The 25,941-nt window shown below is 45.7% G+C and overlaps 1 protein-coding gene across 1 annotated transcript in view; it reads left to right on the top strand.

Moving 5' to 3' along the window:
- RDX (radixin) overlaps positions 1 to 23,283 on the top strand; it is a 596,536-nt gene extending 573,253 nt beyond the window's left edge. Inside the window, exon 14 of the mRNA XM_078657059.1 lies at positions 21,148 to 23,283. Coding sequence (XP_078513185.1) covers positions 21,148 to 21,312 — 165 coding nt within the window. The 3' untranslated portion in view covers positions 21,313 to 23,283. The remainder of the gene's footprint in view (positions 1 to 21,147) is intronic.
- Positions 23,284 to 25,941: the final 2,658 nt, after the last annotated feature.

The raw sequence follows: 25,941 nt of genomic DNA, 5'->3' as shown, positions 1-25,941 counted from the left end.
ATCTAGCTGCAGATTCCTTACGGTCCCACCTATCCTCCCCACATTGCAGATTAGTTTTAGTGTAGGGGCTATTTCCATTCAGGGCCCTTGTTGTTTTCTAACACACCATGATCAGTCACTTCATGGCTCCGCGCTTCTGATGTGGAAAGTTGTGAAAAGTACAGACATCAGCACTCCGGGGTGGCGCCTATATAGATGACTCGGATGTCATGGCGACAAGCCTAATGCCTAGGACGTCACGCAGAGTCTACCAACACCACCTATCGGCACCAGGGGTACTGCGATCACAAATCTTCCAAATCCAGCCTGGCGTCTTGAAGTATGAAGGTAAAGAATCTACATCTAGCTCTTGTCTCTACCGGATAAGGCGTTACTGAAGGCAAGTTTCTTGTCCATGTAGGCCTTTTGGCCCTCAGTGTAGTGTACATGGTATTTAAAAGTAAAACATCTAATGCAAGCATGTCCTTACAGTGACTAGCACCCAGAAGCTATTTTCATTGTAGGAATGCTGGCTGGCCAATAGAGAAATGCCGGGAAACAATTTTAAATATTAATTCTGCTATCTCATGGTAGAGACCAGCTAGAAACATGATTCAGCAACATTAAAAAAATTTATTAAAAGCCCAACTCAGGGGGGAGAAGCCACGCACCGAGCCAAGATGGCGGTGTGAATGCTCTGCTCCTTTGGACCTGTCCCTGAGTCCCTACATCCTGTCATCTATCCTGATTTTTGAGTCTTCCGCTATGTTGCCGAAGAGTAGCGTCGTCCCGACCCCAGCCCCGCTGCGAAATCGGGGCCCGGAGACAAATTGTCCGTAATTCGGGGCCTGGCGACCCTCTGAAGCCTGGGGTTCGATTTGCCACCAGCCCTGCCGCAAAGTTGTCAATATTGGGTCCGGCCCTGAGCATTTCCGGCCGGGCCCCGGAGCCACCAGGATTTTTCAAGGCGGCGTCTGCTGGCTGGGAGGACGACTCCTCCACCAGCGGGCTGTTACTGGGCACATCCTTGGAGCAGGGCAGACACTGGGTACAACCGGCTGGGCCCCGGAATCATTGGTGTTCTCGCTGCGGCGGCCGGAGGGAAGGCCCCGCCGCCTGTGCTGTGAGGACTGGAGTGGCTGCGGAGCGGGTCCGGTGCTGGGTTTTTGTGACATTGTTCTGCATTCTGTCCATCAGTTGTTTTTTATGACATTGTTCTGCATTCTGTCCATCAATTGTTGTTTTGTATGACATTGTTCTGCATTCTGTCCATCAATTGTTGTTTTTGTATGACATTGTTCTGCATTCTGTCCATCAATTGTTGTTTTTGTATGACATTGTTCTGCATTCTGTCCATCAATTGTTGTTTTTGTATGACATTGTTCGACATTCTGTCCATCAATTGTTGTTTTTGTATGACATTGTTCTGCATTCTGTCCATCAATTGTTGTTTTTGTATGACATTGTTCTGCATTCTGTCCATCAATTGTTGTTTTTGTATGACATTGTTCTGCATTCTGTCCACCAATTGTTGTTTTTGTATGACATTGTTCGACATTCTGTCCATCAATTGTTGTTTTTGTATGACATTGTTCTGCATTCTGTCCATCAATTGTTATTTTTGCGATGGATTTAGGCCCAGATCTCTGTACTGGGGTGAATGTATGACATTGTTCTGCATTCTGTCCATCAATTTTTGTTTTTGCGATGGATTTAGGCCCAGATCTCTGTACTGGGGTGAATGTATGACATTGTTCTGCATTCTGTCCATCAATTGTTGTTTTTGCGATGGATTTAGGCCCAGATCTCTGTACTGGGGTGAATGTATGACATTGTTCTGCATTCTGTCCATCAATTGTTGTTTTTGTCTGGGTCTTGTTGGCCAGGCCCCGGAGTGACCACCACTGCCGTCGGGCCCCGGAGTTACCATCATTAGCGCCGCGGTGTCGGGCGGCTGGAGTGACACCCTTGCTGCACCCACGAGAAGCACTGACATTCGGGTGGAGAGGCGCCAATCGGAAGAGCGCAATCAGAGCATACCTGTTGCCTTTCTCAGGGGCGGCTGGATAATAGAGTGGTCGCCTTCCTCTGGGATATTACACTGGGGACAAAGTTCCATCATTGGTGTGTGTTCTGAGGTACTTCTGGTGCCAAAATTGGACTCCCTCCTCCCATCTCCCTCTCTTCTTGACCATTGGGGGGCTCTCCTTCAAGGTAGAGAGTGGTGCTGCGGCGCTACAATAGGATTACGCTCTAGGAGGTGGACATCATAGGGGCACACACCAATACCACTGTGTGGTTGGTTCCCTGGCCTGCTCCCCCCACGTTGTTGCCTATTTGGGGACTTGACTTGGTGCAAGGGAGGACCCAGTCTGCGGGATCGGCTGATCCATTGTAATATTGCGCCGGGGGGGGACGCAAACGTGGACAGGCGACTTGATGAGTGGATGTAAGGCCCGTCGTTTTATCCTGCGTGAGCACATGTTGGAAGGTCCCCCTTTCCGCTGGGAGACACACTGGAGATGACCTGGATTGATATTGACCTGGCCCCAGGGGGAAAACCGATCTGAGCGGCCGGCGGAAGGTTTCTGTGACTGTTGATTGCTCCGCCTTACCTGTGTCTGTGGTTGAACGCTCTTGGTCCCTTATCCGGGGGGCTAATTGGCCTGGACTTGGTAGCGAAAGACTGGATTGGTGATTTTCCTCTGAGTCCATCGATTCTTCGCTGTGGTGTTCTGGCGGCTTCCCTTGGGCCGATCTGGTCCGTTATCCAACTTGGCGCTCCGGGTATTGAGGTCGTTGATTGGAAGCTCGCTACGGCTGGGCCTGGACTGTCAGTGAGGCATTGTGTGCCTGAATTAGAAGGAAGGGCCCTCAGGCCCCTGGGAAGCATTCCTGATGGCGACTAAACAGGATTCGGATAGGCAGCACTCAAGATCTGCCAAAGGACCCCAACGTATCCAGACCAATAAGTTGGACCGCTACATGATGCCGAGGGGGTCCCCACCGGGGCCGAGAGACTCCGTCGATGGGGGACGGCGCCATCACCCCTTGGCTGAGCCGACGCTGTCTGATGTGATGGCAGCTATTGATGGCGTCAAGTCATCTCTTGGGCAAAAGTTGGAAACGCTGGATAATAAACGAGACACCGTCACCATAGAGGTCAATCTCATCCACGCTGATCTCACGAAAGCGAGTGAGAAAGTTAAGTCTCTGGACATAAAAACGGCGAGTTTAACAGATGATGTGGCCTTGCTTCAGCAGGAGATGCGAGATCTGAGAGCTGCCAGTGATCTCACCGTTCGGAAACTAGATGAGTACGAAGGGAGGGCTAGACGAAATAACGTTTGCATCATAGGAGTTCCCGAGAAGGCTGAAGGTCCAGCCCCAGATCTATTAATTGAAGTCATTATCCTCAACCATCTCAAGGTCAAGGGTTTGGGCAACTTTTTTACCATCGAGCGGGCACATAGGGTGCCAGGGGGGAGGCCCAGACCCGTGGTGCCACCCCAACCTATGATTGCTCGGGTGCTGAATTTTAGGGATCGTGACGCTATCCTGCAGGCCTCCCATTTCGGGGGCCCCCTGAAGTATGATCTCCTCCCATTTTCTACTTTTAGTTAGCTACTAGTTGGTTTTGTGTGACAGGCACACTGCTAGTTGGGGATGGGTGGAAGCCGTGAGCAGGGTGCAGGGAGGGGGGGGTGGGTGCTGGAAGACTTGAGGGTCAGGGGGTTTGCTGATTTGTTGGAATTTGTTTCTTTTCTTTTTTCTTTTTGTTTCGCATCCGGTGACAGAACTATGCTAGTATTTTATCCATACCGCTTCAATGCCATCTGTTAGACATGGATCGGGGATGACTGTGCTCAGCTGGAATGTGAAAGGTCTTGGGACAAGCTTAAGAGGTGAATGGTGAATCAGTTAATTAGAAGACACTCCCCAGATGTAGTACTACTTCAGGAGACCCATCTTATAGGAAGTAGATGTATGGCCCTGCACAGAGGAGGTTATAGACTGGTTGCTCATCCTGGGTTCACCTCGGGATCTAGGGGAGTTGGCATTTTGGTCAGGAACACCTTCCCCCTCTGCATTCAAGCCACATGGTCGGATCAGCGAGGCCGCTACATCGGTATATCGGGACAATGGGAGGGCAAATTGGTTACTTTCCTGTCTGTCTATGTTCCTCCTGGTCTCCAGGCGGACACCTTCCGTGATTTGGGCACTATTTTTCTCTCTTTGACGCTGGGTTACCTGGTAATGGTGGGGGACATTAATGCAGTGGTAGATGGGGAATTAGATGGACACCCTGCGCGGACATTGGGGCCTCCACAGAGATGGCTCCCTGACTTCTTAGAAAAGACGGGGCTTGTTGATGGGTGGAGGATAAGGATTCCAAATGATGTACACTACACCCATGTGCCTACCACGCACCACAGCATGTCCAGAATAGATTAAGACTGTTACCAGCTGCCCAAGCCACTGGGATGTGTGAGGCACGACACCTGGGGAGAAGAATCTCCGATCACTCCCCAATCTGGCTCCGGATGGTGGCTGGTCAAGCAGATGTGGTTAGAGTCGCCCGATTAATGCGTGGCTCCTGAAAGACCCAGCCACAAAGAGAGAAATCATTAAAAGTACAGACAGGTACTTCTTAGAAAATACTGGCACAGTGGACTCGGCACAGTCTTTATGGGAAGCTTTCAACACTGTGATCCCCGGAGAGGTAATGTCTCTGGTCGCCGGGCAAAATAAGAAGCGGTGTGCTGAATTGGATAGGGTAGAGGCGGAGGTGGTGAGGTTGGAGAAGGAGGAGTCTCGGACAGCAGCCCCAGATGACATGCACCGATTAAAGCTGTGCCAGGATGAATATAAGGGACTCGCTAGAGACAAGACCAGGGCACAAAATCATGAGACGCAGAGCAGGATCTATGAACATGGAGACAAGGCCGGTAAATTAATAGCGTGGCTTGAGAAAGGGGAGTTGGCATCACGGCTGGTGCCGGAGCTATAGGGAGGAAACTCCGGTATGATAAGGGACCCCCAAGCAGTGACTGACGAGTTCTCGGAATTCTATAGAGGGGTATACACTACTGCTGGGAAGTATTCTGAGGAAGAAAATGTGGAAATGACCTCCAGATGCCCACATTATCAGATGACAATCGGGAATACTTGGACTCAATATTCACTAACAACGTAGGGGCACAGGCGATTAGAGGGGTTCACTCCGGGAAAGCCACTGGCCCAAAGGGAATTCAATAGAACTTTATAAATTGAATGCTAACAAGCTTGGCCCCCTTTGTGTGGTCCATGTTTACAGAGAGTAAAGAGAAGGGTCGGCTTCCCTATGACCAGCGGGTGGCAAATATAGTGGTCATCCACAAGGCGGGCAAGCCAAGATGCACTGTTCCTCCTCTCGGCCCATCTAGTTGCTAAATGCTGAACCCAAAGTCCTCGCGAAATTGCTGGCGACAAGACTTGTTAAGGTAATTACTACCCTGGCACATCCGGACCAGTCCGGCTTTATGCCGCACAGAAATACTGCTCTTAATCTACGCAGGTTACACTGGGTTTTGGGTAGGGCCCGACGATCCAGGAGCCAGCGGTGCTAGTGTCGCTCGATGCCACTATGGCATTTGACAGGGTTGAATGGCCTTACTTGTTTGCAGTCCTGGGTAAGATGGCCTTCAGACCAGAGTTTGTTGGTTGGGTGCGTCTATTGTATACCGACCCCCTTGCCAGAGTAGTGGTTAATAATCGTAAGTCCGCTGACTTTCCCCTTGGCACAGGCACGAGGCAGGGATGTCCCCCTATCCCCGCTCTTGTTTGCTTTAGCCCTGGAGCCGCTCGCGGCGTGGGTTCGTTGGGACCGGTTGATCTGAGGACTACGATGAACTCTAGACTGGGAGGACAAAATTTCGTTGTATGCCGACGATATCCTGTTTATCTCACAAATCCTAGGGGCTCCCTGATATGTTTCCTGGATGTGCTTGCCATATTTGGGAGGTACTCTGGGTTTGCAATCAACTGGTCTAAGTCGGTGCTCTTTGTCTTTAAAGGAAACCCGCCGGTGGTCCCGGAAAACTGCCCGATACAGGTCGAACTGTTGGGGTTTCGTTATCTTGGTATCTATGTCACACTTGACCCGAAATTACGATATGATAACAACCTGGGTCCCCCTATGGCCCAACTTAAAAGAGACGTGATGCGCTTGCGGGCACTTCGCTGTCTCTTTTGTGTAGAGCAGCTCTCTCCAAGATGATGGCTCTTCTCTGATTTTTATACGTGCTCCAGAACACTATGGACCCCATGCCTGCTGCTTATTTCAAGGAAATAGAGGTTCTCCAGAGGCAGCTTCTTTGGGACGGTAGGCCCCGTTTTGCCTTTTCCAAGCTCACCCTCCCCTGGTATGATGGGGGAATAGGGTTGCCAGACCTGCGGAAATATTACTGGGCTTCCCAATTGGCGGCACTAAATCACTTAATATACTGGGCCCCAGTGGACCCCGGATATGCAATGGACTGTTTGCAAGCTCCTGGGGGGCGACATTACCGGGGCACTGTATGCTACATTGGGACGGTTTCCCCTTGCGGGTCCTACGGCACAGGCTGTGCATGTGTGGCACGCAGCCTTAAGTGGGAGGGGAGATTAACACTCGCCACCCCACTATTGAGTTCAGAGCGATTAGGTAGCCTTTTGAAATCTAAGGGGTTCGATAAGTGGGAAATTATCGGGATTACACAGATTAAATACGTCTGGGGGAAAGATACAATTCACACGTTCGATTGCCTCTAACAGCAATATCATATTCACGATGAGGAATACTTCCGCTATCTCCAGGTCAGGCACGCACTACTCACACATAGCCGCACTACTCCCAAATGCTTCCCCCTTTGAAGATCGTGTGTTGGATGGTCTTCTCCCGGAGAAGACCATCTCCCTAATATATAGAAAACTCATCAATAACTCAGAAGACCCGCTGATATTACTTGGACTCAGTGGAGTGCAGATGGAATTGAGTTGGACGATGAGGATTGGCGGGGGGCGGTTTCCTCTCCACGAGTAATGGCAATACAGATGAGGCTCAGATTAGTGCAGCTAAAGAGTCTTCACAGATCATATGTCATGGGGCCCCGTCTGGTTTTAATGGATAGGTCAGAAAGTGGGGAATTTCGCAGGGGATGTGGAGAACCTGGCACATTTATGCATATTTTGTGGCACTGTATGGAGGTACAGATTTATTGGGTAGAGATTCATGATAAGCTGTGAGAGGTTTTGGGGGTGGAGATCCGGCCAGAGGCTTGTAGATGTATTTTAAATGTTTTGGAACCCACAGATATTTGTGCGTACAGGCGGCAGTGGGTAACGTTGCGTGTATGGTTGCCAAGCGCAACATTGCTTAGCTGTGGGGATCAGGACAGCCACCCCGGGTCGCGAAATGGTTGGAAGACAGGGACTGGTGCATGTTTAGGGAGAGATCAATCTATGCCTCTAGAGGCTGTCCCCAAAAGTGGGGTAAGATTTGGGCAGACTGGAACCACCACCGCGGAGACATCTGTATGCCCCCGGCCAATTTGGAAGAAGAGGAGGCGCAGGAGTCCCTGTGATCCCTTGATCATCATTCTTTATGTATTGTTTGATGTATGAACCTATATATCAACTGTTCGCTGTCACCTGGTGTCTTTTGTTTGTTAATTGTTAATAAAAAAGATAAAAATAAAAAAAAGCCCAACTCAATGGTGAAATGTGATTTTTAGGTCTCGCCTAGCGTTACAGCACGCATGCGTTGCTCTCGCCATGTGAGGGCTTTTGGAATCAATACGATTTCAGAAAAGGGGCTTTAAGCCACACCCTTCTTTTCAATTGGCTCTCGTCCTCGTTTCTGTTAAACTAGGGCATGTGATTGGCAACCGGGCTTTTGGGTTAAGGCCGTGTCCACATTTAGGACAGCCCATGTGGACAGCCTGACGCCATCTTTGTTTACTTTAACGGGCGTGTGCGCTTGCATCTGATAACGCAGCTTTTGTATCCTAGTTGCCTGGCAACGGACAGACTCTTGTAGACTGCACGCCAACGCCATCTTTGTTTGGAGTTGATTTTGTCCCGTTCAGTGGGCTGTGTCAGTTTGTGCACTAATTGTGGTCACTGCGATCATCATGTCGCTTTACTTGTTTTTCTCTCTACATAATTCTACCCGAGGAACACATTTATAATCCCTGACTCACAAAATCTTACAAAACATTTGCATATCTTGCGTGATCCTGAACGAATCGTAGCCAAATAGTGACCGGATTCATGCTGGTCCGATTAACTTCGCGAGCTTGGCAACTTCAGGTTATTTGCTCGGAACGGAACTGGCTTCCATGTAGTATGTCTGATATATGAATCGACCCCTCGAGGGCAAGAGGCTGGTTTTGTTACCACAACGGGCACGTGCACTTCACACAGACAGTCTGTTAAGTGTGCCGTATGTCGAACGAGCGCATTAAGATAAGATACCTTGTGACTTACGCATTTCGTGTCTATTCAGTCTCAAGCTCCTACAAGGAATGCAGCTCATCAAGGCTGCTGAGGAACTTGGGTAAGTGAATTTAGAAATTAATGCACTCCGAGGTCACAGGAAGGTTGCCACAAAGTTTGTTTTTGGGAGCACAAGATCTCCCTTGCATGTTACTGGTTACTGCCTTTGTTTCCTTTCAATTAAAGTTGTAACCGACTAGAGAAATTGACTATAACACACCCAGCGGGTTCGCACGTCATTGCACCAAAAGACTGATCCATTCAGTGGAGCTTCCCAGATGAAGTAGCTGTGTTTAGAATAGAGGGTCGGCTCTTGTTCCGTGCTCCTGACTATAAAGCCGGATCACCAAACATTTCTGCTGGATCTATTACATAGTGTGGCGGTGGATCATATAAGGCAATGCTTGGCACAAATATATTTTTTTATGATGAAACCAGATTTGTTATGGTGACCATGTGAGGCTGACCAGAACATTTGTGATGCATTTTGACTGTTATTTGTTTTTTGCACTGTTAGGTTTTTGTTGCTTTTTTTATGTTGTTATTGTGTGGTGTTCTGTATTACATTAGAAAGGTCGAAAAATACTGCTAAGTTTTCTCCAAAAAGCAGCTTATCAAACAAAAAATTCAGTAGGAGACATTCTTTTACCTTTACTGGTAGGCGAAACAGGCAGTGGGGTTGCAGAGGATTGCACCGCCAAGACAAGTCACAAAAAGTAGTAAGATTTTGCCCACCTCAGATGGCCAGCTGCCACATGACCACAAATTACAATATTATTCCACAGGGGTATGAGAGGCAATATATGAAAGTAAAAACTCTTGAGTATGTACAACAAGTAAGGTAATGAGTGAGTCCACGTTGTTGCTTGTTATCTTTAGTTGCTTTTCTTCATGATGCACTTGGTGTTCAAAACAACCACGAAAGCATCTTTAGCTAGGACGGAACGGCGCTGAAGACTGCCCGAACACTGAGCACTCCAAACAAATACCCATATCCCCACCTCGGCTCAGACCAAGGGAGGCAGATTACTTTTTCCTCCTATAATCTTGGACCACCTTTTCTACAACACTTAGAGGTTTTGTACCTCCCAAATCCTCTGTCCCACGATGGACTAGATGTATATTGGACATCCACCATACCTTGAGGCGCTCCTACTCACAGTTGTCTTGCCCTGAAGAAGCCCATGTCTGGGCTAAACGCGTTGGCTGTTTTGAACACCAAGTGCATCATGAATAATAACAACTAAAGATCACAAGCAACGACGTGGACTCACCCATTATCTTACTTGTTGTACATACCCTAGAGTTTTTACCTAATTGTGTAATATTGTTCTTTTACCTCTGTTTAAGGTGGTAAAATACTGCTCCTCCCACTCCCCAACTATTTAAGACATCAGTCAGCCTAAAAATGCGACAGGCAGTATGTCTTAGTGCTTCAATACAGAAGTACTGGTACTCACCATACTGTCTGTACTGTCCCATTAAATGAATTGCAGCAGTGCATGTACTCACCCTTTCACATTAAACAAGCATTGGCATAGCCAATAGGTCTTGCCTTTCGGACCTTATAAGTATTTAGTTATGCAGCATAATATTCTTGGTACAACAACATCAACTGTTGCATGGGTAAACCCTTATAAGGTCCCAAAGGCAAGACCTATTGGCTATGCCAATGCTTGTTTATAAATATGAATGAAAAGTAACTTTTAGAAAGTTACCTTTTCCCTGCTTGATCCTCCTAAGGCCAATTTTCCTTGGCACAGTTGGCAAATGTAACACAAGAAGGGTGATTGGAGAAATGATTGTGATTTGTATAACAACTGGCAGTCGCTCAGGGTACCATCCGAATCCATAATTCTTTTGCTAACCATGCCACCCTAGTTTGGACACAGCCATGTGCAAATCAGTCTTGACCTTGCTTGTCATGAGAACAGTCTGGTCCTTCATGAACTGTAACACGGAACCCAGGACTGGTTTGCTCTAGTTATGGGCTTGTCTGCCGGCTACAGCTTGGTTCCAGTGACAGTGAGTGTGGGACCCATGTCTTGGAGTAACCATGGCACTTAGGGCAGTACATGAAACCCACAGAAGATTGAGAAGAATACTTAGAGTTTGTCTAACCACTGACAATTGCTCAGCATAGCATCCCAACCCATTGTTCTTTTGCTCACCTTGCTACCTTAGTTTGCAGCCTGCCATATGCAAATCAGTCCTAACCATGAACCTCATGGGAACAGTCCAACCCGAACTGCCAGGCCAGGTCCTCCCTGAACTGGAACACAAGCAACCCAGGACCAGTTTCTCCCTAATTATGGGTGTGTGAGCCTGGTACAGGCTAGTTTCAGTGACAGTGAGCACAGGACCCACGTCTGGGCATACCCATGCCACTTAGAGCGTTACATTGAACACATAAAAGGTGACGAACCAAGCTGTACCCAGCTGATGAGCCCTTAACTAGGGCATAACTGGTCCTGAGTTGCTTTTGTTCCGGTTCAGAGAGGACCTGACCTGCTGTTGGCCTTTGCTTGAGTGAGCACTGATCCCCAAGTGCTGTTCCTAAGATTCTGGAACCATTGGCTTTGTCTAGTTGGACTTCTCCCACCCCATAAAACCTGGGACTTTGAGATCTCCACAGGACCAGGACCATCCTGCAATGCCGATCCGCCCAACTTGCGTTATCACTGGACTGAAGCTTCAGGTGTCATCCACTCTGAGCTTCTCTGCAGTGGCAAATCCAATTCAGCAGGACCTCGTGGAAAAGGTATCTGGCCTTAAGGAGCTCTCCTTGGCTACAGCCTGGCTGTGCTGAAGGATTCCAAGCTCAGAAAGTGTGAATGTAGAAATTTTAACCAGGCGAAGTGTCTGGTCGGAGAGAGGACTTCCCTTGGTGTGAAATTTGAATTTCTCCCACTGTAAACTTTTCCTGCCAAAACCAACAGCTTCACAAGTCCCAAGTCCAACAGTTATTTGACTTCTTGGAATCTTCTTTGGCTACAGCCTGCTACCTTGCGCTGCTGAAGATTTAAGACTTTCATTTTTGATACTAAGAGCCAAAGTAAATCCTTTGTAGTACATGGTTTCTGTACATAAGTCATGCCCCATTGCGGTCGCCCTCAAGTTGCTCTTAAGTCCTGGTCTACCACGACCGGTTGACTGTAATTGTTGCTTTACTCTTTTACGCCAAGAGGTGTGGCGCCGCGGCCAGGGCGACTGACGCTGGAATCTGGGGATCACGGTTCGATCCCCGGCTCCGGCGGCAGGTTATCCTAGCACCATGTGACTCTGGGCAATAGCTTGCTTAATCTTCCCGACGGCCCCCAGCGCCTAGAGACCCTAACGGGTGATTGTGCGCTTTACAAATGTGGATTATTTATTTTTGTCACTGTTTGTTTTTTGGTTTTTTTCACTTTAAAAAAATTACGTTGCACGTTCCCTTTATTGGATTTTTATCATTTCGTCGTTAGGTTTATTCGACTTTACTCCATTTTTCTACAAATGGGATTTTCTACAAATGGGATTTTTATTTTGTTGTGACTTTATCACGGGTTTGGTACTGCAGGAATACTTAACACTTTGTCCTAAGGTGGGCCTGTCTGCTCTGTACTACCATAGCCAGCGGGGGAGTGAGACAAGGGGTGTAATTTAGTGACTTTAAGGGTTCACCCTAATAAGGATTGGGATTATTACTTGAGGTGGGTGGTCACCTCCCTCAACTAATAACCAATTTGTTACAATATGTATGTGCTAGTTCCTTGTGAAACTTTGTCTACATGATTTTGGTTGAGACAGTATACCTCTTGTCTGAGATTGTTACTTTGTCTGATTTCGGACTGTGCGTTGTGTGCTTGTGGCCATGGTAAGTGATGCAAGTACAGCCCGATTTGCTGTCAGCAACAGAACGCTCTTGAGGTGCCACTCTTGCTCACAGTGCTCTCTGTCTTTTGTATGTGGAGGATGACTCTTGTAGAAGCAGCCTCCAAGCTACACAGTCAACAGTATCTCAACTGGTATAGTTCAGGAAGGCAGTTTGGCATGGAAGTACAATACTTTACACGAAAAGGAGAGGCCAGGAGACTCTAGGTTGATTTTTTAGAAAGTGCATTAAGCATCATGTATTTAGGAAAGAATTAGACATAAATAAACATACAGTTATATCAGCACTGTAAACAGTAAATGCGTGTACACCCCAAATTGAACTCGGTGCTAGTTTGTGTAGGTGACACAAAAAGTGGCGACGCAAATGACAATTAGTGATCAGCGGACGAGAACGGCGCAGTGTGCTATTGTGAGCAGATATATACAGTGAATAGGGTGGTTCCAGACACAGATTAACAAATGGGGAAAGAAATGGTAATGATTTTGTGGAACCACCGAGGCTGCGCCTTTAGTTGCGCTGAAGGGTCGACGGCGTTTCGATCCGGTTACTTCGGATCATCATCAGGACAGGATTGCATAAATTGTCATAGTGCTTGGTAGAAACCGGAGAACCGCGTCCCGGCAGGGAATCGGCAGCCTGGAAAACCTTCCGATTGTGTCCTATCGAAGAAACGGCATGCGAGCCGCAAAGAAAGTTGCACCGCCACGGACATAGGAGGCCGCCACAGGCGTGTGCGGAAAGGAAGACGGGCCAGTCGAGTGGATCTGGGGTCATGTCTGGTCTAATTTGAAGATTGCACCGCCACAGCAGTGTGCGTTGTGTGGATAAATTCATCCGGGGGAGGAAAACCGCTACATGGGAGGAAAACAGCCACTTGTGTCGCGATTCTCCGATTTCTACCAAGCACTATGACAATTTATACAACCCTGTCCTGATGATGATCCGTAGTAACAGGATCGAAACGCCGTCAACCCTTCAGCACAACTAAAGGCGCAGCCTCTGTGGTGCCAGGAAATCATTACCAATTCTTTCCCCATTTGTTAATCTGTATCTGGAACCACCCTATTCACTGTATATATCTGCTCACATTAGCACACTACGCCGTTCTCATCCGCTGACCACTAATTGTCACTTGTCGCCACTTTTTGTGTCACCTACACAAACTAGCACCGAGTTCAATTTGGGTTGTACACGCATTTACTGTTTACAGTGCTGATATAACTGTATGTTTATTTATGTCTAATTCTTTCCTAAATACATGATGCTTAATGCACTTTCTAAAAAATTAACCTACAGTCTCCTGGCCTCTCCTTTTCGTGTAAAGTATTGTATTTGCATGTCAAACTGCCTTCCTTAACTATACCAGTTGAGATAATGTTGTTTATTTTACATACCTACCCTAATCTCAACATGGTTTATGGGTTACACTCCTGTTAAAGACAAAATCCAAGCTACACAGAGCAGTTCCCTTGAAGGCTTGTGTATACTGTTTCTGAGTACTGGAGAGAAGACCTTCTTTGCCTCATTGGAAATCGGGTGGATATAGTGAACTGAGAATGTATATATCCGGGATGCTACAGCTGGGTGATCTCAGAAGTTAGAAGCTTAAAACAACAAGCATTTTCAATGAAATGGTCGCGTCTTTGCAAACGTTAGAGCTATTGGCATTGTAAATGACATTTTTTTTATTTATGTGTTGGTTTTGAAAACAGATAAATAAATGGCATTGTCATTTACAATGCTAATAGCTTAATCTCTCGCCAATGCAAGACCTATTGCATTTGCACCTACACACACACAGAGCCACACACAGAGCGCCACACACACACACAGAGCGCCACACACACACACAGAGCGCCACACACACACACACAGAGCGCCACACACACAGAGCGCCACACACACAGAGCGCCACACACACAGAGTCACCAATAGAAGGCCTAGCTCAGACTGGAAGTCTCCAGCTTCTCTGTGTCAACATTGGGCAGCACTTCATTTAGGCCAACTATGGCAGTATCATAGAGAAAAGAAGAAAAAAACTAGTAAGTCTAGGTTTGCTTGAATACCCTCAAGTGACCTTGTTCTCGTTGTGTAGTATCTTAGAGAAGCCTTACACTATATGAACACCTTTTGCAAAAGACTGGCTGCTATCTCCAAACCCTTATTGATCAAAAGCATGATGACTTGAAAAACATTCATTCATTAGAAGTTCTGGATTGTGATTTCAGGCCCCCAAGCTCTGCATAGTAACAGTCCCTACAGCATCTTACTCCCAGTGTCCCCCTCAGCCCCAAGTGGTAAGGACCAATGGATGCCAAGGACCAATCTGAAATAACTCATGCAAACCCTAATCCCAGATTGTGGAATATGAAATAACTACCAGCCTGCTGTCACTTGGTTCCCTGAACTCGGCACTCCCTTGACGGCATCTACTGACATGAGAAAGCTGGAATTAATAATGGACTACATCCTTTCAAACCTCTCAAGTTTACCAAGTTAAAGAAGTGCACTCTACACCACGGGAATTCTTTAACATTTGTTGCCCACAGATGCACCAGGCTAATAGAATCATAGTCCTTTCAATCCAGATGACCACTCGTTCTACTCCAATTACTTCAAAGAACAAAGCATTCAGCAGACAAATAATATAGTTATGCCTTTGCAAAATCACCAGGGCCTTTACTCTTTACCAATGAATGGCCAAACACTCAGCATTCATGATGAGCTGCATTGCCTACAGGGAGCACTGATAGATAATTTATCTCGGCACAATTTCAAAGGGAAGAGCACAATATAAGCTTTTGTCTAGATTGGTAAGCCTACAGATCGTTGGAAACTCCTCCATGTAGGCATCAAAATTATGTACCTCTCTTCTGGCAAAGTCCAGAAACATCCAAGGCAATGACAGTTGTACAGGCCTGGCTCTTCCCCAAGAGGACTGGGGGTTGCATCTACACATGAAACAGAACCAATATCCGACTTGACGATGGTAGACACAGCTACATATGCACATAGATCTCATTTGCCTTCAGTTCACACTTAAGCGCAGCTACAGGATCCCAACACAACAGCAATCCACAAATCATCATGCAGAACACTAAACTACGTTCCTTAGAGTGCACTACAGACATCCTTTTAACCAATTACACCCTATAAAATAACATTCTAACAATTCTCCCAGAGTTCTTCAGCAGGTCACCCTGGATATAAAGAGATATACAAATGAAACTAAAATAAATTACAAACTGCCAATTAGAAAGCAGCCTGAATACCACCCAATACACCATGGGGCTTAGATCTGAGTAGCTGTGACGCAAGGCACTTATTGTTGTGGGCCCAAAGGATTAGCAAATGAGCTAGAAAAGCTCAGGGCAGGTCTGGGAGTATGTATACAGACATGGGTTACTGGTTAGAATGTCCATGAAGAGAAAAAGGTGATGGAGATAGGGGTCCAAGTATAACGAAGGACAAGGAATAAAACCTGAAGGTGACTGGTTATGGATCTGCTTGAGTCACCAGTAGAAGCGAGATGTTGAATTTGTTCCGAAAGTGGTTACGGGAGTAATAACAAGTGGGGAAAAAAGTTACCAAAAAAAAGTAGCAGGGAAATTTTAATTCTCATTAACATTCACTTAATAGACAGCAGCATCAACATTATGCTAGTATTACTTACCTATGACACCCTTCTGTCCCTATACATTGACTCTATGCTGTTTTTAATGGATGGGGTCTGGATTTAAAAAGGTCAATGTGCGACTCATTTTCTGTTTTCCTGTGTTCCCTTTTGGAAATGTTGTAATTAGTGCGGGGAGTGGTCAACACAGAAAGGCCAATGTCAACACAGAAAGGCCAACTCCTCTTTACATCCATTATTGGTCAATGAACTGAGTCCCACTAAATACACCAAAATAAATATCTGTTATTTATAGCATTTATTGCAAAAACGTATTGAAGGGAATAATATTAATGTTAAAAAAGCTATTGTTCAATGCTGCTTGCCTTGCTATTCACGAAAAAAAACTGCATGCTAGAACGGTGTTGGTGAAACATGCATTTGGACTTAAAAGCAGCTCCTCCAAAGTTTAATGGAAAGCATCAGGACCTCCCTGGAGATAGCCCCACTACAGAGAAGCTGGGCTTAGCGGATCCTTACCGATTGCACATTTCCATCCCTCCCTCTGCTATCACGTTCCTGATAGTAAGGCTACAGCTTGGTCAAATAGGGGCTTGGACCCAAGACAGCGTTTTGAAACTAATTGGGGCTTGCATGGGGAACCAGTGGAACAATGTTGGGACCAAGCGGCTCATCTCGGCTCATCTCTGGACAAGGTGCCATTCCGCTGAATGTCCAAGAAGGAAAAAAAAAGAAGAAAAAAAAAAAAGAGAATTGTGTTTATTATCATATCTGTACTGACTATACATACTGCCTAATTGAGGAGCTTCAACCGTTGATAAACGTGTGCTAAGGAGTGTTAATTGTTCAGTTGAACGTGTCCCAGAAACACAAATGCAAGGCTAACACATGGAGGAACAGTAGAGGGGTTAGTAAGATGTCCGAGTGCCTATCGTCAAAATAATTGTCAGCTCTGGAAGAGAATTTTTTAAAAAAAAGGTTAACGCAAAATTAAATTCATCAGGCACTTTAAATGCATTGAAGGGAAGTAGGCACCTCAAACACACCCATGTGTAAACAATTAACTAATTTACTTAATCTACACTACATAATGTGCATGTCACCTAGTTTTCTTATGCTGTGTATTTTATTACATATAAATACTATCTTCTCTCAATTTCTGGGATTTAAAAACAAGTGGCTAGAAGTCTTCGCCAGCAGTAGGATCAGAGGGTGGTGACGCAGGTTGACAAATCAACTTTGCACCTGGATGCGTCACTGTTACCCAAAAATGTGCTCGGATATATCTTCTGATAAGAAGTGAAGTTTAAAAACTAAGATGGCCTTGAACACAGCCTGCTGCTGTTGTTGTGACAGGTTCGTTTCAGGAAGCGAAACGTCAGGGCCTAGCTGGACGGAGATCGGGCGCGGGGGAGGGCCTGGGCGCTAGAACACACAGGGACATGATGCGACCGGATCTTACAACGACCAGCTCCGGCGGGAGGTTTGGGGGATGCCAGGCCCTAACAACGCCACCTTCACAGCAAGCTGCAGCCTGCCCGCTACCGAGGTGAGGCAAAGGACTCCCGGTATACCGCAGCGGCCCCACGGACGCTCACAGCCACCCTCCTTCATTCAGTACATACCATTTAGGAAAGGAGTACAAGCTGCGAATGAGCCTTTGCTATTTGTAGGCATAGGTGTGGCGAGAGCAAAGGGGCACCTGGAGAGAGTAAAGGGCCACTTGGCTTTCAACACCAGCCTCACTGCTTTCAGACAGCAGCAAGCTTAAGAACAAGTACAGAGCTGCACACACTACGGGGCAGGGAGAAGGGGCACTGACAGAAACACACACCAGAGGGCAGGGAGAAGGGGCACTGACAGGGCAGCGCATACTACAGGGCAGAGAGAAGCGGCACGGACAGAGAAAAATACACTACAGAGTTGAAGAAGGGGCACCGACAGAGCAGCACACACCACAGGGCAAGGAGAAGCGACACTAACAAACACACAAAAGAGGGCAGGGAGAAGGGAGACTGATCATGCAGCGCACACTACAGGGCATAGAGAAGCGGCACCGACAGTTCAGCACACACCACAGGGCTGGGAGAAACGGCACTGACAAACGCACACCAGAGGGCAGGGAGAAGGGACACTGACAGGGCAGCACATACCACAGGGTTGGGAGAAACGGCACAGAGGGCAGGGCAGCACACCCCATTGAGCAGAAACAAACACCCCTGACATGGCAGTACACACATCATAGGACAGGGAGAAGGGGCAGCGCACACCACAGGGCAGGGAGAAGCGTAATTGACAGGGAAGGGAAAAGCGACACTGACCGGGCAGTGTACACAATGGGAAATTGAAACGCGGCACTGGCAGGTAAGCACACAGGACAGAGAGAAGCACCACTGGCAGGGAAGCACAGGGCAGAGAAACTGCCCAGGTAAAACAGCACACCGACAAATGCCAAATGTGCTCAGTGAGAGGTCAAGGAGACTGGCGTGCACTGGCAGTAGCCTAGGATGGAGACCCATTGTGAGCACGTAAGATGGCGAATGACCTGCGCTGGGAAAGGACCGGCGGATGCAATCTATCACAGGGAAAGGCAAACGCTGAAAGCAAGGGTGCACTGATTGCGCACAGGAGCACGCAGAGCAGCTGCTGGACAAGCGAGAGAGCAACACAGGATGACTGCCGGAGGTCGTGATCAGAGTCGGCAAAAGAGACGCCTTAGACAGCTTCAGGGTGGGATGACAAGTGTCAACGGGGAATGGAAATCCGAGCAGGGTCAAGGGGACGGATTCTGTCATAATATCGCCATAGCACTGAAGAAAAAGATCCAGTCAATCAAGCAGACAGGACAAAGAAGGCTGCGGCGCAGTGTGCACCAAGGCAGCGCATACAGGGTGAGGTGAAGAAGGTATCTCTAGAAAGAGCTGGGAGCCCGTGGGACTCCCCCTCGCAGGAAGAAGTAAAACTCCTGGCAGGGAATGCCCTACTTTCCTAAACCCCAGAGATGTTCACCTTGCGCCAGGCACAACCCACAATTAGGGTGAAGTCTCCGATCCTCAGTCTGAGGCCACAGCTACCACCTGAACGGAGGTCTTGACCCAGCTGTCAGTGAAAGGATCTCCCGGGTGTAGTGCTCCCTCCCCTCTGTTGATAGCTCACACATTCCTCTGCTTTTGCACATGGGGTCCTTACCCTCCTCCGGGTCGAGCTCCGGCCCGTCGTCCTCTTCCTCCTCTTGCGCCCGGGGGCTCCCGCGGGTGAAACGGATCCGCTTCATGGGCCGGGCACTAAGCTGCCTCCGTTGTGTTTGAACTCGTATCCCATCGCCGCCATTTGGAATCCCGCGGCTCGAGAATGAGATTCTGACGTCGATTAGGCACCACCTTCGGGTTCCGTTGCTCTGGCAACAGCAGTAAGCACTAGAGAGGCTTGGCAGTAGTCATAGAAAGAGAAAAAGCCATTGATAGCGGATACGCACAAGTCTTCTAGCAGCAAGCTTAAGTACAAGTAATTTACATGTGTATATATATATTTATATTCTGTCGTACTGTGTCCATCTTCTACGCATTGGGCCCGACTTTCCATCACAAATGCCAAATTATAACCCTTTAAAAACATACACCGGAAGGGGCACCCAGGAACATGCGCTCACCATCTGTAAGCCCCGTCCCTTTCAGACTGCGGGCGTGTTTTGGTCCGATGATGTCATGGATAGAAAGGACCGCAAAAAACACGCCCCTCAATCCGAAACGGACGGGGCTTAAAGTGATGGACACAGCTCTTCTCCAATGGCTGGCCAATAGAGTTAGCTCGTTTACCTCCCTACTAGAAGACATAAGATCTCGCCAGCGAGACTGCGCATGCGCAGCCTACGCTAGCCGAGACCTAAAAATTAGCACAGCCAATAGGATACACATGTGAGCACTATGGGCCTTGGCAATGTTTTGTAGCCATGCTGTACAACAGCGTAAATGCTTTGAGGTGTGGTCAAAACCAATTGTAAAAGCGCTATGATGCAGGCTGGGCTAATGCACTTTAAGTGAATTAGTGCTGAATGCATCAAAACCCATTATATGATTAGCTATGCTGCTATACAGCATAGCTATAAATCATTTCCAAAGTCTGCAATGCCCTTGCTATACAGCATGAGCAAAAGGCAATGGCCGAGCCAATTGTCTCAAAGGTGAGGCCATGATTGTTATGGATTGGCTCAACACCCTTGTAATCAGTTAATCCTCCCAAGCGTGGAAAATTTAAAAAAACAAATAAGCCATTTGGCAAACATCTGTTGTCACAAACATCCATTTCAAAGGAGCAAAGGGCTTCTTTGACGTGTGTGTGGCATAGTAAAACACATCTGCAAATGGCAAAAGGTTCAACAAGGGTGCCATGGATGAAGACAAAAAGAAGTAGTGCCTCAATCTAGTGCATTCAAAGGAAGGACCACAATCAAGCTGAAGTATTCAGTTCTTGATTTATGCACCAGCCAGAAGAGGAGGAAGCGAAGCCAGCTTGCCAGTTAAAAGGCATGAGTGACATTGAAGCCAACAAATGTCATGTAATGGGCGCGCTGCAAGCCCATTGCTGTATGCATTGAATCTCGCAAGCGAGACCTAAAAAGGTACCGTTGGATGTTCAGGTATTGCTCATACTATCGTTGTGACTCATGCACCTAAAGATCGAGAATGATAGGGCCGGGGATACACTACTACTGTATCAGGATGCTTGGAGTACCTTGCATGTAGCTGCATTTAATGTAACACCCTGGATGTGGGATTCATTGGACGCAGGCACACCAGCCACGCTTTTTATATTTGTGCGCAGTTGTATCAATACAGCCATAGTATTCTTCAGGAACCGTTACTGTCAGCAGGTGACATATTTATGGTGTATTACATGCCCTCCCTAATTTTGTTTCATTCTTAAATGTTCATATTTGTAATTTACGATTATGCTTTGTCACAGCGCTATATGGTTCTGCTTAAAACATCTGGCCCGAGTACTGCCCATAGGTTTAAGGAGCTGATGCTATTTTTTCCCAAGAGTAGTTCACACCTGTAAAGAAATAATTTGTTTGATTACAGACCCTCTGGAATATAAAGGTCCTTATCGTATTCCTATGCTTTTCTACTCTTCCTCGCAGGCGCTGAGTTCGGAGTTGGCCCATGCCAGGGATGATACTAAGAAAACTCAAAACGATGTCCTTCATGCTGAGAACGTTAAAGCTGGCCGTGACAAATACAAGACTCTCCGACAGATCCGACAAGGAAACACAAAGCAACGCATTGATGAATTTGAGTCCATGTGAGATTTTTTTAATGTTCTTTGTAAAGCTGAACCCGCCGGCAGAGGAAAACAAAGCAGGCCTTTGCAGAGCTGAAAGGATCACCCCCACCTTTGCCAAAGCACTTGTACCAGTTTGACTGTGGTGGTTAAGAAAAACAATTGCCATAAAGCCATTCAACAACCAGGCTTATGATGTCAACTTTCCGATCTATTAATGATCTATTAATGATCTCATATCAGCTGTTCATTTGCATTGCTGTGGTTCCTCCTCCTGAAGATTGGCACTAATTATCAATGCTGACTTATGTAAAGTGTTATTGAAAAGAATTTTAACAGACATTTTATGTAGCCTAGACCCAAAACCGAAGTAAATGTACAAGGTATAATTTTATGTTTGGTTTCCCAGCATAACACGTTTGAGGCTGCTGATTTTTTTCATTTAATAATCTCTTATGCTTTTATTTCCTAGCAGAAGTGCTTGTTGTTTCATGACCTGTCATCATTGAGAGTTTTCTATGCCTGTCTTTTCAAAAAGGTCTGGCTAACTGATAGTTATTATAACTGACATTTTAACTAACTGCACTCGTCTCTCTTTGACCTGTTGCTTGTCATCAATACCTACTCCGATATGTAAAAATCCAGGCGAGACTGAGCGCAGAGCATTGTATCAAAAAGACGATAAGCCAGACCTTTCTGCCCAGCGAGGATATAAAACCATCACTCCCAGGGAGGGGGCAGTTTACTACCTCAACATTGCACAGGTGATGACCGGTTCTTCAAACACTGCACTCAGGCTGCTTGAGTGTAGCTTTATAAGTCTGTGGTGTAATACCTTAGGAAGTTACTGACCTTTTTACTTTTCAGATTGCCTTTAATCGTAGCATATTTTTATAGCGCTAAGCACTGTTTGTAAAAGAATGTGATATTGAAATGTCACAGGTTCTATATCTCAAGAGAAGTGTAAAATATATGTTTGCGTATGGGACTTTCCGTCCTAAATGCTTTTCTTATCCTGCACATGCCTGGGGAGCATAAGCTTCTCAGTGGAGCAGACCGTAGAATTGTGGCCTTGTTCATAGTATTAATAATGGTCCATTTCCTTAACGTATTAAAGATGAGGTGGCAATATCTGTTTACAGAAATCACTTTGTTTTCAGAAAATTTGGTCATATCTTAGTTTTTCGTTCGACTGTAACAATCTTGAATTCTTTCAAAGTATTTACTCACTGTAGCATTTTCAGAAAGAAAAGCCTTACTTTCGCTCAAGTTGGGTCAGCTCTTACGTTCGGTATTATGCACTCAGAAACCAGCGTTTATCAATTCTTATTACAAAATTGCCATTAAATATCTTTCATGCACAATAGTCAGATTACTATGAAAAATATGTTGCGCTTTGGCATTAGGTCAATTTTGTGCTAAGAAAAGATAATGTCCTAGTTAGTTTGCTGGGCTGCAAATATAAATACGTAGGTTAGACTTAAAGAATGGTATGCACATGCTTCAGTACACTACCTTGTGAATTGTTTCTATTTGCAGTGCCTAAAAGAGCAGGAAATATATCACAAAGTTTGCACATTGAAGCATGAGAGTTTGTTTTTCTAAAGTGTTTGCCATAGCAGATGAAATACTGTGCTCTGAATTCGTTTCCCTAATGTGTGTGCAAAAATATATTAATCAGTTATCAGTGTTGGGAAATGGCGGTTATTGCATTTTGCATTCATGATCAACAATTCCTAAGCTTCATTGTGGATACAATCCATTTGCACAGCTATGTTTTCGGTGAGCAAGACAGAATGGCCATTTGTAATTTACACATTTTCTCTAAAGGTATATTGTCTTTACCAGGTCTCCCAAGCAGTAGGGGGGACATTCAGATTTCTTTACTATAAACATGCTTTATCTCATATCATCATGTTTTACGTTGTCCAGTTAAACTGCAGTTCCAAATATTTACACCGCATTCTCGTTAACAATAAAAACATACAGTTCTGTCTTCCTGAGATTTGTCATGATTTGAATGAATGCCTCTTAGTAGCGGAGCTTTAGGTTGCTGTATGTTTCTGTGTCCTCTATACCGGCAACTTGCCAATGATCGAGTTAAAGGATATGACAACTATAGTAGTCTCTAGAAAAAAACATTGGGTGGGGATGTAGCTTAACGTTTTTGAAATGTGTTTGTTCTTGATCTAATGATGAGCATATACCATCAAGCTTGTCTCTTGGTGGTGTAGGATGCATGGTTGGTCTTGTTACAGTGACTAAGGCAGCACAAAAAACTATAATATCTTCACTATCTGTAATACTGGAATAGTGATCCCTGTATCATGGAAAACAGCAGTGATCACTCCAGTACTAAAGAAGTCCATTATATATGGATCCTGCTCTCCTGGATAACATCAGACCAATTTCACTTTTAATTGTTCTTGAAGAATCTAGGAAATAGCAGTGGCTGCTCAGCTATATGGTTTTGTAGAAGAGCATTTGTTTCTTGTTCCAGGTCAGACCATGTTTCCATACTGGTAGAAGTACAGAACTGACTGCGCTGTCTTCTTTGGATGACCTTCAATTGGAGGCTGATTACAATGGAGCCCTAATTTTGCTCGTCCTTTGAGAGACTTTCAACATCAAAGACACTCCCTTAATCTTCAAACTCTGTACAGTTATGGATGCTCTGGCAAAGCATTATATTAGCTGACCCCTTTCTTAACAAGGTACTCTTAATCTGTATACATCTGCTTGAACGTCTTTTGTGCACTTTTACACAAATGTCACACAACAGTTGATTAGGCATCGCCACCAGAACACCAGCAAGTTGTAAGTTCACCTAGTCATTTGTTTATCTGCTGTTGGCTGGCTGTGATCCACATTAAGCTTAATCCAGGAAAAACTAACATTTTTCTTTCCAGTGGTGCCTATCCTTAATGCAATACAGTTGAGAGACCACTCTCTGGACCCCACCCCTCCAGTTAAGGCTGTCTGGAATTTGAATGTTTTCTTTTATTTATTTATAAAGTTTTATATAGCGCGAACATGATCCCGAGGGATATGGGAGCGCTTTACAATTGGAGGGAGAGGTAACAGTTGCAGCACATGTGTCAAATAGGAATACCAGACGTTGAGCTGTTTTTCGAACCCCTATTTAACAGCACTGTCCGGATCCTCCTTCTTTCGCCTAAAGGTTTTATGGCGCCTTCTTCATTCCCTTCACTCACACCATACTGTTCCTATGGTTAAGATTGAATTCGATAACATGTCTTTGGAAGCAGCTGAGAAAATCTTCGATTGTCTGTAACACAGTCACAATGTGGCCACCATGCTGGGTACAGGTTAAGAAAAGAGCACTACTTATCCCCTACACTTTGTTAAGTATATACTCCTCTCCCCCAATATAAAAAAAGTATTCAGTTTCAATCTGTGGTTGTCCATATGGCAATTTAAACTAATTCTTATTTTCCAATGTTGAACTTAAAATTCCTACTCGCTCCTTAAGATCTTCAGATTTCTCTATCGCTTTATTACCACTAATAAATAAATAAATAGTAAAGACTGTTCTGGAGAGAAGTCTACTGCTAGACCGTGGAATAAATTACCCTTCTACTTTCACACCTAACCGCCTTCGTCTACTTTCAGAAAGCAACAAGTAAAATACGGCTTCACACCTTCTAGTTCTAAATCACTCAGTTTTATATGACCATAAAGCGATCTAGTTTGTCCGCTTCACAAAAAACTTTGAACACAACTGTAACAAGCCAATAGTCATTGGCTCTTACCTGTTTGGAAGCACATTCCTGTCAATGTCTGCTTGTGCAAGGAACGCTTTGCCACCTTTTATGAAACTTATCTCTATGGTCTCTAGCATCTGACAACCAGTGGCAGAGTAGGAGGAAGTTGATTTCCTATTAGTGTTATGTCGGTTTTTAGGAATACCTAACATAGGCCTAATGCTGGTGGACAGTACAGTGCGTCTTTAAATCTTTACTTCTGTACACTGGTGACCAGCGTAGGGATGATTGCCGCTGAATTATGAACCTAGTGGTATAAATTCACTACCAGGCGGGTCACAGATTTCTGAAGTCAATATAACTTATATTGGTGCAAACACAAGTATGTTAAATTCACAGTCATTTTCTGAGAGGACAAAAGCTATTACAGCTTAGACTCTGTGGAAAGGCAAGAACTGAGAATATCTGATCGATTGTTCTTAAATGTAATTAACCGGCTCTGGCTAGGATTGAAGCCATGTTACAGAGGAGAGACTGACAACACCCAGAATAAGTTCAAGGGTCACAGGTTGAATCTAAATAGCCGTGTATACGGAGTGGCTCCAAGCACTGCACTCTTCATATCTTAATTTTTATTAATGCTCATACAATTTAGAACATTTCTTACTTTTTGCAGGACCCCAAACTCTTTCTAAATATATTTGAACATAGAACATCTAAGCATAATTTTTTTCCTTTTTAAATTCCAAATTTAAGCTAGTTTATTTTAATTTGACTGGGTTACCTATGTTAAATCTTCGGCAAGATTGGTAATCTAGTAAAATGCTGGTCATCGACACACGTGGTGATCTCCACGTCCCAAGTTTAACTCTTAGCCAGGCCAAAATCAAGCCTGATTATTTCTCTAGTGGATAGCTCCATCTGAATGA

This window comes from Lissotriton helveticus, chromosome 8, assembly GCF_964261635.1.
Source record: "Lissotriton helveticus chromosome 8, aLisHel1.1, whole genome shotgun sequence".
In the NCBI taxonomy this organism is placed as follows: Eukaryota; Metazoa; Chordata; class Amphibia; order Caudata; family Salamandridae; genus Lissotriton; species Lissotriton helveticus.
Note: the sequence above shows the minus strand (reverse complement) of the source record. Positions and strands in the feature narration are given on the sequence as shown.